The sequence below is a fragment of the Manis pentadactyla genome, chromosome 5 (assembly GCF_030020395.1).
Source record: "Manis pentadactyla isolate mManPen7 chromosome 5, mManPen7.hap1, whole genome shotgun sequence".
NCBI classification, from domain to species: Eukaryota; Metazoa; Chordata; class Mammalia; order Pholidota; family Manidae; genus Manis; species Manis pentadactyla.
Window position 1 is genome coordinate 71,437,164 of NC_080023.1, and position 14,916 is coordinate 71,452,079.

Genomic DNA, 14,916 nt, shown 5'->3' on the forward strand with positions numbered 1-14,916 from the left:
CCACTGTCTTCCTTTTCCACTTTTTAAATTTTTGATTATGATATCATTAATATACAATCACATGAGCAACACTGTGGTTACTAGATTCCCCTCATTATCAAGTCCCCACCACAAACCCCATTACAGTCACTGTCCACCAGCATAGTAACATGCTATGGAGTCACTACTTGTCTTCTCTGTGTTATACTGCCTTCCCATGTCCCCCCCTTAATTATGTGTGCTAATCATAAAGCCCCTTAATCCCCTTATACCTACCTTCCCACCCACCATCCTCAGTCCCTTTCCCTCTGGTAACTGTTAGTCCATTCTTGGGTTCTGAGAGTCTGCTGCTGTTTTGTTCCTTCAGTTTTTCTTTGTTCTTATACTCCACAGATGAGTGAAATCATTTGGTACTTGTCTTTCTCCACCTGGCTTATTTCACTGAGCATAATGCCCTCTAGCTCCACCCATGTTGTTGCAAATGGTAGGATTTGTTTTCTTCTTATGGCTGAATAATATTCCATTGTGTACATGTACCACATCTTCTTTATCCATTCATCTACTGATGGACACTTAGGTTGCTTCCATTTCTTGACTATTGTAAATAGTGCTGCGATAAACATAGGGGTCCATCTGTCTTTTTGAATCTGGGATCCTGTATTCTTAGGGTAAATTCCTTGGAGTGGAATTCCTGGGTCAAATGGTAAGTCTATTTTGAGCATTTTGAGGAACCTCCATATTGCTTTCCACAATGGTTGAACTAATTTACATTCCCACCAGCAGTGTAGGAGGCTTCCCCTTTCTCCACATTCTCACCAGTATTTGTTGTTGTTTGTCTTTTGGATGGTGGCCATCCTAACTGGTGTGAGGTGATACCTCACTGTGGTTTTAATTTGCATTTCTCTGATGATTAGTGATGTGGAGCATCTTTTCATGTACCTGTTCGCCATCTGAATTTCTTTGGAGAAGTGTCTGTTCAGATCCTCTGCCCATTTTTTAATTGGATCATTTGTTTTTGGTTGTTGAGGAGCATGAACTCTCTGTATATTTTGGATGTCAACCCCTTATTAGATACGTCATTTACAAATATATTCTCCCATATGTAGGATGCTTTTTTGTTCTGCTGATGGTGTCCTTTGCTGCACAGAAGCTCTTCAGCTTGATATAGTCCAACTTGTCCATTTTTGCTATTGTTTCCCTTGCCTGGGGAGATATGTTCATGAAAAAGTTGCTCATATTTATATTGAAGAGAGTTTTGCCTATGTTTTCTTCTAAGAGTTTAATGGTTTCATGACTTTTGAGTTTACTTTTGTGTGTAGAGTTAGAAAGTAATCCAGTTTCATTCTCTTACATGTAGCTGTCCAGTTTTGCCAACGTCAGTTGTTGAAGAGGCTATCATTTCCCCATTGTATATCCATGGCTCCTTTATCATATATTAATTGACCATATATATGGTTGGGTTTATATCAGTACTCTCTATTCTGTTCCATTGGTCTATGGGTCTGTTCTTGTGCCAGTACCAAATTGTGTTGATTCTTTTTCCACTTTTAAGAACTCATGTGATTAGGTTGGTCCTACCGGGATATTCCAGGATAATCTTCCCATTTTAGGGTCCTTAACCTTAAACACATCTGCAAAGTTCTTTTTGCCATGTAAGAAAACATTTTCAAGGATTATGGGGATTAGGGTCTGGGCATCTTTGCGGGACCATTATTCTGCCTACCACAACATGAAATTATTTTGTGCCACAAAGAGGTTCACCTCATACCTGTACCATGACAAATAAATAAATAAATGCTGAAAATAAAAATTTCTTTACCTGTTTAAATATCTTCAAAATGTCCATTGTTAAAAATATTAAAATGTGACATCTTTCAAATTCCAAAAATGATTACTGATTGACATTAGGAAAGACTGAAATTTACTAGATGAATTTCACTAAAAGCCTTGATGTATTTGATAAATGAGGTTTGAATGCTAGTAATTGACTTAGTAAGTGTGCCAAACATGCACTTCTACCATTTGCATTGACTAAGCATTGAAAGTGAACTTAAAACTGGTTGTCAAAATGAACACTTAAAATATGTCCACACAAAACCTGCACATGGATGTTTAAGGCAGCTTTGTTTATAATTGCTTATAACTGCCAAAATTTGGAAGCAACCAAGATGTCCTAAAGTAGGTGAATGGATAAATTGCAGTACATCCAGACAATGGACTATTAGTCAGTGCTAAATGAAATGAGCTATCAATCCTTGAAAGGACATGGAGAAATCGTAAATGCATATTATTGAGTGAAAGAGGGCATTCTGAAACGGCTGCATTCTGTTTGATTCCAACTGTTTGATTCCAACTGAATGACATTTTGGAAAAGCAAAATTATAGAAAAAGCAAAAAGATCAAGAGTCACCAGGGGTTTGGAGTACTAATAGCAATGAATAGGTGTAGTACAGAGAATTTGGGGGACAGAGGAAATACTAATAGATATATATCATTTTACAACTCTACAAACCTACAGAATATACACCACCAAGAGTGAATCCTGAGGTAAACTATGGGCTTTGGTGTGTCTTTGTAAGTTCATCAATTGTAATAAAAATACCACTCTTGTGGGGAATGTTGGTAATGGGGGAGGCTATGCATGTGAGGTACAGGGGATATAGGGGAAGATTCTAAAACTGTGAACCTAAAACTGCTCTAAAAAAATTGTTGTAAAAAAAACAAAAAATCATATAAGAAATGAAGTGAACCAGATTTTAAAATCATTTTAGGAAATAGAAATGGTTTGCAAAATCATTAATACTATCACATTGCTTTCACCAAAGTAACATTATATCAAATGAGTGAAAAAAAGTTTTAAATTAGATCTATTTTAAAATAATGCTATTTCATCTTCATCTCATCCCTTTAAAAGTACTATTTTTAAGTGGGCATGACTAATATAGCCCTAATTTATAAAACAAATTATATATTGGTATAAGTAAATATCCTTTATAAATGAATAAATATGAATATACATATTTGTAGTACATGTCTTAAAATTTTATGTATAGGTATGAACCATCAAATTAAAAACTATTATACCAGTAAGTTCACACTAAATACATTTGGTTGCCACATTACAAATAAAACTACCTAAACAAAATGCTAATCAATCTGATATATCATCACTTCGCAAGAATTTTATAACAGGTAAATCAGATCTTGACTGTCATCATTTCAATTAGCCACTCAAAAATGGAAACACTCAACATTTTTAAAATACCACTTTCCCTACTAGCTAACTAAATTTAAAACATGAACCTTAAAAGTCCCAGGTACATATGAGATACCATTTTTACTTCTTTAATGTATAGGGGAATTTATTTGCTAGTGATATTAACATATATCCCTTCATTTCTTGCATGAAAACATCTAAATACATTAGAAACAGCTAGAAAACCTCTGGTTCTCTTGATTTCTCTATGGTTGTTATATAGTGGATATATTTTGTGACTAGAAAAATTGTACATAATTTTAGCAAATGGATAATGAATTAGAAATAATGCTCATAATGTTATTTTTCTTTGGTAGGATGCATCCTTCCCCTCTCAATTCATATTTGTTTGTTTGTGTGTTGTTGGCTAATCGACCCACACAGCATATTCTCTTTAAAAAAACATATGTTCAATCCATTGCACTTACCAAACTATTCCCTGAGCCCCAGAGCCAATAGGCTTTAGATTCTGGTAGCGCTTGAGAACTGTGAAGGTTGAGTCTCCCACTTCCACACTGTAGAACTGGTTGTCAACTTTGCTTTTGCTCATGTTGTAATGTTTGGCAATATATGACACATCCACTTGTTTATTGAATCCCTGTGAAAAAGAACAACAAAAACATGAGATCAGCAAACAACCAGAATGACAATGAGATAGAGGCCTGTTCTTTAATGATTACTAACACTTAGTCATATATCATCATATAATCCTGTATTTCACATAGGAAAATTATATATTAGTCCATTTGAAAGGTAACTTGAAGTAAAAGAGCTTCTTAGAAAAAATGCAGGGAAAAATTTTTCAAAATTAAAGCTATTTTTAATAAAATAATCTTAGGTTAGATCTGCATCATTTCTTCTGAAATGTTTCATTAAAACCATTTAGTTATTTATGGTGCAAACATCTATTGAACATGTACTGGTCCCAGAAACTATGCTAGAGACTTCAGAGGGGATCCCTGATCATCCACTGTAACAGCCATATGAGAAGGAATAAAATATTGTATGTACATCCCCTTCTCAGAAAAAACTGAGATACAAAATAATGTATAGTTTTAAATTTTTAGTAAGGTAAATTTCATTAAATAGTGTTCCCTTTGTTTTCAACACCAAAAATGCTATTATTCTGCATTGAAAACATTGAACAATTTCAGTCAAAATTAACATTTTTCTAAAATGCCACATGACATCTTTTAACTCTTTATAAGCTAAAATTTTAAATTTCTCAATTTTTTTATATCTTTTGTTTATCTTTAAAGGAATTTCTTCTCTCTTTAATTATATTAAGCAATCAAGGACTCTGTCCTTGAAATTTTGAGTCATGATTTATGAATATATAATGTAACATCCATAAACCATAATTATTTTTTACCCATAAATGACCTTACATGGCATTTTATGACATTAAATAGTTTGTCTTCTATAGCTAGGAGGGACCTCATAGAATATTATCTAGTTGTTCTTTGCAGCAAACACAGGAAGATGCATACCCAACAGTCATCCTATCTCCTTGCTGACTTTATTCAGGTTTTGAGTTCTCACATGAACTGTGAGTTCGTTCCCAATCCCAGAGGTTGAAAAATTAAATAGTCTAGACCAGTGATTCCTCTGAGAGGTGACTTTACCCCTCAGTAGGCATTTAGGAGATTTGTGGCATGTTTTGGCATGCCCCAATGACAGGAGATGCAGCTTATATTTAGTTGGTTTATCAAACAAGGCTTGTTGCCCGCAATGAGTGGGACATTGCCACATGATGAGTAATTTCCCACATGCTTTACAAGTTTTGGGGTATGCAAAGCTTTAACTAGTAGGAAAAAGAGAAAGAAAAAAAGAGATAAAAAAAGACTGCTTTTACTGTTCTGAGCCCAGAATCTAAACCAAAGGATCTTTGTGTACTTTTACCATACACTGACTTCTGAAAATCTAATTCTCATATAATCTGAAAGAAGATTACACCTCCCTTGGCTCTGAACCTCTGGTTGGCTATAAAACCTTTTCCTTAGAAATTTGGGCACTTCATTTCTAAACAAAGAAATAGAACCTCATTTGCCCCTGGATGCTCGTCAAAGGGAGCCAGGCAGCATCAGCAATGTATATGAGATGGGAACTTACAGACATGGGTGTTAGCACCTGTGAATCTAGGGCAGGAACCTTCCGCCCCAGACTTAAGAACAGAATCCATGGACAGGCACCAGCCTGTGACTGGGAGGGATATGGTGGCAGTAATCTGATACAAATACACACTGAGCTCAGAAAGCACAGAAAGGATGATAGATTAGGAAACTAGGTTGCAGGTAATTTATGAATACAATAACAAGATGTCTGAAATCCTGGAAGCAGTCTTTGAAAGATGGAACTAGAAATTAAACAAGAGTATTAAGAATCAGGGTACTGTAAGCCTGTTCAAAGAGACTACAACAGGGTTTAGAATTTAAACAACAGACATGGACAACAGCTGAAATCGGAACATAAGTTTAAGCAATCCTTGACTTCAACCACACTATCAGGAACTGCTCTCTACACCACAGACCATTTTTTCTCTAGACTTTTGGTAGATCTGTAGACTAAACCCTACTGAAGTCTTTTTTTTTTTCTGGCAGAAAATTTAAAAAGCAACTGGAACTAGACTAAGAAATGAATCCATCTCTAAGGTTAGTTTAGGATGAATGAAGTGACTGGCTTGCCATTTATCATGTTCCAACCCTTCTTTACACCCTTTAATATTCTGGTTTCTGACCACTCACAAAATCCTTAGCACTCATTAGCCCCATCAAACCTAGATAATCCACTTCTCTTTCCCCCACTTATTCTCTTCACCTCTGAACTGTCGCTCAGTCCAACTGTGCTGCACACATATACTAATCATATACAATGACCTTTGTGTTCCAGACCCCTGACATAATGCTGTGTCCTGGCACTGCCCTACCCCTTCAGACCTGGCTGTGGCTTTTCTCGCTATGGTCTCAGTCTTCATCCACTTGAATCCCCTATGCTGGCCCTCCTTTTCCAACATTTCAATACATATTCAAAGAAATCAAGGGAGTTCAAACAATTCATGGAACTTCTCTTTCAGAGTAAGATATTCTATTCTTTACAAACATTTAATTGAGCAAAAACACAGATGATACACATATTATGAGCCCAGTACTACATTTGACACTGGAGATAAAACAAAAAGATAAGAGCCTTGTCTAGATGGAGACAGTCAAGTAAGCAAGTACTTAGAATATGGATGATATATTTTATAGCAGAATAAAGAACTGGTACAGGGAGTAACAACTACATGCTTGCATTAATTCATTATCATTAATTCATTTATTTCGTACAAAATAACTTCTAGATGCCAAGTCATGGATATAAAATTGGTAATACTTGAGAGGAGACTTGATCTGTGTTTTCTCCAACTAATGATATCTCCAGACCTCTTCTCTAACTGGTTCTTATATCTGAATGTACATCTGGACCCCTGGGGAACTTGATAAAATACATCATTGGCACAATGCCCTGGAGATTTGGATTCAGGCCATTAGAGTAGATCCTGAGAATGTGAAGATGACTAAGGCAGTCCAGGTGATTCTGACTCAAGAATTTAAGGATCTGACTTTGTGAAAGATAGCATGAGAACTATTGTTCTCACAGTGTGCTTCTTGAAGCATCAGAATGAGCATCACCTGGAAACTTGTTAGAAATGCAAATGCTCATCCCCACACCAAACCCACTGAATCAGGAGCTCAGGGTCAGGGCCCAGCAATCTGTTTTAAAAACCCCTCAAGTAGCTAACTAAGCATCCTGATGCATATTGAGAAGCATGTAGAGGTATCACCTGAAGACTGAAACAGATCATATAGCTCTACCTGAGACACTTTGAAAGTAAAAGACTTATTTTGCAGAATGAATAATATTACTGCATCAGGGAAGACAGATTGTGTCTCTATGGACCACCAAGTTCCAGGGCTCATGGCACACACAAACTGGAAACCAGAATCCTAGTAAGGACAAAGATTATTAACCCATACCTCAGATTCAGTATTTGAAAGAGCCCCCCAGTCTGACTGAAGGACTGAGAAGGTCAGACAGGTCAACAGTGAGCCATTGCTATAAGGGGTCTGTCATTTCATCCCAGCCCTTGTTCATGCTCCTGAGAAGTACCCTGTATTTTTCCCCAGTGAATACCTAGAACAGGACTTCTCATATGATGGTAAAGTTTCATACATATGAAATTGGTCATAGTTTGGTAAAATGCTTGAGACAATTCTAAAGCTGATACTAGTAGCAAAAGTTTAGCAACAGAACTCCCAATCGAAATGAAACAAAACCTATAAAAATGAAATACCTAATGACAACACATTTTCTAGAATAAAAATTACTAGTGATCTTTTATCTCCATTTCAGGGTGTAACTCCAGAGGGAAAATATTTTCCCAGCCCTGGGAAAATTACCTTTGAAACAAAAATCTGTCAAAGGGAGAAATAAGTGGGAGAAACCCATTTATTCCTTACAAGCAGTGGTCTACTTCTGCTCACCTCTGTCTCTTATGACCTGGCTGCAAAAAGGGATCCCACCCAACCTCTCCAAGTCCAGATATGCCCTCTCTCCCCACTGTAATCACCTATTGATATGGAGATGGACTACTTCTCTCCACCCCTTGGAAACACCTATTGATATGGTGACACATTAAGGCTGGGAGATAGATTCTGGAAATATTACAATTTTACACACACAGGGCATATATACTTCACACAATAACATTGAAAATCATCATTATAAACTTTGTGAATTCACACACACACACACACACACACACACACAGTTTCCCTTTAAGTATCCTCTTTTACCTAGTTTTTAATTAAACTTCAGGTAAAATCTTAAAGTTAGAAAATACATTCTTTTAAAGTACCTCACATAATTGGGAAAAGACTATTTTAATTATTAAACAGTAAGACACAGGACAACAGCATTGGAAATTTTCTTGAACTGATACTGTAACCAAAATTTTTTTTTATTTTGGTATCATTAATCTATAATTACATGAGGAACATTATGTTTACTAGACTCCTCCCTTCACCAGGTCCCCTCCACAAACCCTACTACAGTCACTGTCCATCAGCGTAGTAAGATGCTGTAGAATCACTACCTTTCTTCTCTGTTGTAACCAAAAATCTGAGGGCAAGTATATTGTAGTGAAGAGGTTCCCCCAGATCGCATCTGTGCCCCAAGTTTACAAATCCAAATTGGGTTTCAAAAATCTCAGAACATATGTAACACACAAGTATTATATTTTATCCTCAATTTCCATGCACTCTTTCTTGTCATGACTATAAAGTTCAAATATAAACTTTCCTCTATAAATTGTTCCTATGAAATTATGCCATTAAGCACACTATGAAATACGGAAAAATATTATCAATGCTAAAACGATTTTTCTGCAGTTATATGTTTTGGTATATCCTAGTTCAGGTCACAGACTAATGACTTGAACCTAGAAGGGAAGAACCAAAAATTCATATTGTGAAGGCAAGAGGGGCAAGTAGTTTAAGACAGAGATTCTGAAGTTGTAACATGGATCAGAACTACCTGAGGAGCCTGCAACGCACAGACTACTGAGTTCACTGGGAAGTTTCTGATTCAATGGTAAGATCAAGAGTTTGTATTTCTAACAAGCTCCACACTTTGAGGACGACTATTTTAGAGAATAGTAGATGCAAGAGATGTCATCATTCAAAGAGGGCGTGCTGGAGAGGCAAAACTGGAAGAAAAGCAGGTCAAACCAAGTAAACCAAGGGTGTGCAAGTTAAAAATAATGTCATGATGACTCTCCTTGGGGTCAACACCTCTTAAGCAGACCCAGATGTCATCTTCCCAGAAATGTGTTCTTCCTGTCTCATAGGTACACTGTAGTGCCAGACAGTGTTCTCTCAATTAGCTCATGAAAATAAACATTCCATCATCTATTTATATTAAATTTATACTAAAACACTTGGGAGGAATATATGAAACTCACCGGGATTCATAAATGTTCATCAAAACAGAAAGTCTTCCAGAGAAGAAGTTAATATGTTGATTAATTATATAAGTAAAGAATATTATATTTAAAGAATAAGTAGAGAATATTATATTTAAAGAATAAGTAGAGAATATTATATTTAAAAAATTATAAATCACCACAAAAAGGTGGTAACTTTTGAAGTTAAATATGGCTCAAAATAACTATAGGTTTAGGGTAGTCCATTCTACTATTGGTTCAAATTATTTTTAAAAATAAATCATTCCTCTACTAATATTAATCTTAGATTTAAATGACTCAACAACTATTTCTATGTGGTTATGACAGAATTTTCTTTGCAAAATTTCAAGGCAAACTCATTTCCTCCGTCTTCCCCACCTGACAGAAAATTTTACAGCTAAATTAAAAGACTTTATTGCCACTGGAAGTTCGGTAGGCAGAGAGGAAATATGAATACAATCTGTTTGTAAAAAAGAATGTATTTTATGCAGAAAGGGCCTGTGCAATGAGTCCCCATCTTCGGTTCAGTTGCTAGCCTCTAGCTATGGAGTTGTGCAAGGAAAAATGCCCCACTTTACTGATCTTATCCTGCAGGTGTCCAAGACTTGATGAATCTTTCTCATGTTTAATAACCTATATTCCACAGCACACCCTCCCGATTTTCATTTGTGCATGACTGCCTTGTTACTCCTAGTCAATTCCTGAGCAGGAAACATTAAGGTTTAAGAATTTTTAGAGGTTAAGCCTCCTTAGTTTATTTTGAATGATAGAGCTGAAAATAGCACCAAGCCTTGATTAGTTCTGCACTTAATAGCTGTGAAACCTTGAGCAAGTCATTTTATTTTTTCATTAATTTATTATTTATATTCTGTGTGGTTCCAAAAAGGATTTATTTATACAGCTCATCCTGAAAGATATAGAAACAATAAAACCATTAAATCTGGTTTTAAAAACAAATGTCAAATAAAACAGGCTGGGAGATGACAGTTTTACCAGAAGACTTATGTTGTGAATATCTACTACCTTGAGCACAAAAGTTAGTCTCTTGCTTCCAGCAAGCCAAAGGAAAAAAGAAAGTACTGACAACAACAAAACTACAGTGAGTGGCGAGTTTTGATTCAGTAATCTCATAAACTACATCACACTAGCTCATAGGAAAGGTTCAATTTCTCTAGCACTTAACTTCAGGAAGAATATATTCAATAGTTCTTTGTATAATAGCTCTGGAATCAAACAACAGGCAGTAGATACAAATATTTTTAAATATAAACACGGAAATATATTCCATATGACTTACATGATATCAACTCTCAATAAGACAAGGGAAGAAAGAATGGTGAAACAGTAGTAACTACTTACCTACTAATGGTAAAATGTATTCTATTAAATACTATATTTAGCACTAACAATAGATAAGTAAAGTGGCATAAAGAGCTGCTAATTTGTTCAAAGTTCTAGAACTATTCACTAATAGTAGAAATTAATATGAAGTTAGTCCAAATCCAAAAAGTGCTTTTTTTCAACTAAACCATTCACTAGTTCAGCTAAAATTCAGAACAGTGAAGTAATTTCCTTACAATAAGTAAGCTATAGGAATAGAGCTCAGAAAATCAAGACAAACTAACTAGTAACAGGGTCCTCTTCCATTTATCAGTTGTCTTAGCTTGGACTTGAACTTAACTGAATGTTAAACAATTCAAGGTTGAAGTAGACAATCTGGTGTTGGTGATGGAAAGGTAGATTATGAGGGCTGCCTAGAAATTTAAAGGAACTGATGTCATTCATTTTCTAAACATTTATTGAGCATCTACTGTATGCCAGTCACTATTGAAAATGATGTGGATATAAAATTGATCTATATGAATACAATAGCCAAAATGAATTAGCTACAAAACACACGTCCAGAAAATTATTTGGTCAATCTGTTGCATATTATTTTAGTATTATCATTTGGATATTGATAAATATCTGCCAAAAGTGATGATTCTGCTTTTGGCACAAATGACATTGAGCTATTCATTCTCATAATTATGACCAGGATATTGAGTTACTTCATGATGCTACTCCAAAACTGTCATATAAAGTCAGAAAAACAATCCATGGTATTACTTTAGTTATAGCAGAAAGGCATGTGTTCAACCCATTTAACCTGAATCAAATTATTTACATATGAGTTTTAAAGGGGGAGATTTGAGACAATACTTAATGACATTTAGGATTAGATTTTGTTCTGTCAAGAACATATTTTCCCCACCCTGTTTCTTGAAGTGTTACTCTTTAGGGAGGATTATAGTTTGTAATCTGTATCACTTTTATATTGGTTGACCCAGAGACAATTCTCTATGGAATCAATAGCTTATAACAAATTAATAATGCAGTAAAAACTTCAAGGCTTAAATTATGCTTAATCATTATTTTCAATTATGTGAAAAAACACAATTACGTGAAAAATTATGTAACAGTAATCAATAATTAAACAGTTATGGCTTTTGCCTATTTGTTATATATATGAAGAAAACTAATACTGCTTGAAAAACTACTACACACCAAGCTAGTATTAGAATGAGACAATTTGCTAGGTGTCTAGTAATTCATTCTTTTAAGACTTAGTGTTCTCATTTTGCAGTTGAGAAATTCTGGACTCAGAACTTGAATGAAGAGTCAAAATCTAGCTTTTTCTAATAATCAAATCTTGACTGTGAGGTCTTGGGCAAGGTTTTTACAATCTTAGCCTTAGTGTCCTTACTTAAGGAATGAGGGCAATAATCTACTCCTTTTGATTAGTGGGAAAATTAAATGAGATAATGTATGTAAAATTCTTAGCATCGTATATGCATAAAGGAAGCTCTCAACAAAGTTTATTTTTACTATAAGAATCATTATTTTTATAAGTTAGAGAGCATTTAAAGACACACAGCTAATAAGTAGCTTCAAATTGTTTTTAACCAAAAGTTGGCCTCAGACTTAATGCCATTCCAAGACACTATGATAGTGCCATACAATCAACATATGACCAATAGGGTGCACAATGTTTAGGTAGTAAAATACTTTTATGCATTTTGATTTGTGGTAGAGACAGTGATCTTCAAATACCCATGTGCTCCACTACATTTCCCAGCATCCCTTGCAGTTCTATTAGGGCCATGTGACTAATTCTGGCCAATGGACTACAGTCAGAAGTGACTGGTGTTACCTAAATGTAGAAGTATTTAGGTGCCCTGCCTTCACAATTCATCTCTTTCCACCTTCTGGTATTTTAACTGGCACAACACAAGATGGCAAGAACCTAAATTCTTGAGTCATAAGATGACAGAATCCAAAATTCCTGAGTCACCAGGTAAAGAAGAGCCTTACTAATCTAACTAGACTTTGTACCACAGGAAATAAACTTTTGTTCTGGTAAGTCACTGAAATTTGAAATCTATTACTGTGGTATGTTTTTCATTCAACAAATATTTATTTTGGTCTTACAATGCCCTAAACAATGTTATAAGCACTGAGAATATAAAGCTCCTGCTTTCGTGGAGTTTAATGTTAAACTGTCCCATACAGGATTAAACTCAGGTTTCAATATCACAATGATCTAACCTACTAATCACACTGAATTCTACACTTTTGATCTATAGTATTCCCAACCGGTTTACAATAAAGAAAAAAGGATAAAATAGGTAATAAGTGGTGGTATATAATCAAGACAGGACAAGAAATGCAGGTTAATAAATAACAGTTAATTTTTAAAAATCACTTTCTCATGTAAGAGTAAGACGTTGTGTTTCATCATAAGGAGAGTAAAAAGTCATTTAGGACTCAAAATTGTTAAAATGTATTATCTAGATTTCCCTATCTTAATGTCTAAAGGATGCCTTTCTATTTTAGAATGCATTTAAAAATACAGAACAATGGGATTAAAGATGGCAGAGTGAGAGGGGAGACAGAGGTTTTCTCCTAGAACTGGATACAATTAGAAAATTTAATTGGCACAACTAATCCTGAGAGAGCAACAGGAAAGAGGAGGGCATCAGACTGCACACACCTGGAGAAAAGAGCAGACCTCAGCGACCAGGGTAACACAGCAGAGCTGTGGCTCCGTGGGATCCGAGCCCCTCCCCCACCCCAGCTCACTGGCTGGAGGAAGACAAATGGAGCAGGGACGGAGTGGAAGGCTTCAGACTGCTGAATACCTAGCTCCGGAGATCTGCGCTGGGAGCACAAACCTACATTTCATGGTGTTTTCATGAGACTTGCATGACTACTGGGTTGGAAAGTTAATACAGGCTGAGTTCCTGGGGAGACTGGGATTCCAGCTGCTTGTGGAAAGCAGAGATCCATGTCTGGCTGCTCTGGGACAAAAACTTATACCTGTGTGACCAGTCCACTGGCTCAGGCAGTGGAGACAGGCACAGTAGCCAGGAGGCGGGGAACAGCTCTTTCCTACCCCTAGGCAGCAGTACCACTCCCCTGAGACCCCCGACATTGCTTCAGGGGCTGAGCAGCTCCAGAATAGAGCTTCTGGACACTAGAGGGCGCCATATACAAACATGAAATGTCAAAGTAACCTTGTCTAGAGTAAAATTATTAATACAACTCCCGAGAAAGATTTAAATGATATGGACCTCGTGACTCTTCCTGAAAGGGAGTTCAAAATAAAAATAATCAACATCCTAATGGAGGTACGGAAAGACATCCAAGAACTCAGGAATGAATTCAGGTCAGAGATCCAATCGTTAAAGAACACGATGGAGGGTATTAAAAGCAGGTTGGATACGGTGGAGGAGACAATAAATGAAATAGAAACTAGAGAAGAGGAATACAAAGAAGTTGAGGCACAGAGAGAAAAAAGGATCTCTAAAAATGAAAGAATATTGAGAGAACTGTGTGACCAATTCAAGCGGAACAATATTCGCATTATAGGGATACCAGAGGAAGAAGAGAGAGAGAAAGGGATAGAAAGTGCCTTTGAGGAGGTAGTTGCTGAAAACTTCCCCAATCTGGGGAAGGACATAGTCTCTCAGGCCATGGAGATCCACAGATCCCCCAACACAAGGGACCCAAGGAAGACAACAGGAAGACACATAGTAATTAAAATGGGAAAGATCAAGGATAAGGACAGACTGTTAAAAGCAGCCAGAGGCAGAAATAAGATCACATACTAAGGAAAGCCCATCAGACTAACAACAGACTTCTCAGCAGAAACCTTACAGTCCAGAAGGGAGTGGCATGATGTATTAAATGGTATGAAGCAGAAGGGCCTGGAATCAAGATTACATTATCTGGTGAGATTATCATTTAAATCTGAATAAGGGATTAAACTATTTCAAGATAAGCAAAAGCTGAGAGAGTTTACCTCCCACAAACCATCTCTGCAGTCTATTTTGGAGGGACTGCTATAGATGGAAGTGTTCCTAGGGTTGGATAGCTGTCACCAGAGGTAGTAAAATCACGGTAGGGAGGGTGGAGCAGCTGATTGCGAGGCAAATGCAAAATTGAATTGACTATGCCCAAAGCCAATCAAGGGATAGAGAAAAAGTACAGAATTTGATACCTAATATATAAAGAATGAAGGAGGAAGAAAAAGGAGGAGAAACAGAAAAGACCCTTAAGATTGTGTTTGTAACAGAATACTAAGTGAGTTAAGTTAGACTCCTACATAGTAAGGAAAGTAACTTGGAACCTTTGG

The 14,916-nt window shown here is 36.2% G+C and overlaps 1 protein-coding gene across 7 annotated transcripts in view; it reads right to left on the reverse strand.

Moving 5' to 3' along the window:
- The window catches only part of MAPK10 (mitogen-activated protein kinase 10), a 341,790-nt gene that overhangs the window by 143,920 nt on the left and 182,954 nt on the right, over positions 1-14,916 (reverse strand). For all 7 annotated transcript variants that reach the window (XM_036906329.2, XM_036906326.2, XM_036906331.2 and 4 more), the window contains one exon: positions 3,664-3,833. In XM_036906329.2, the coding sequence (XP_036762224.1) occupies positions 3,664-3,833 (170 nt within the window). The remainder of the gene's footprint in view (positions 1-3,663; positions 3,834-14,916) is intronic.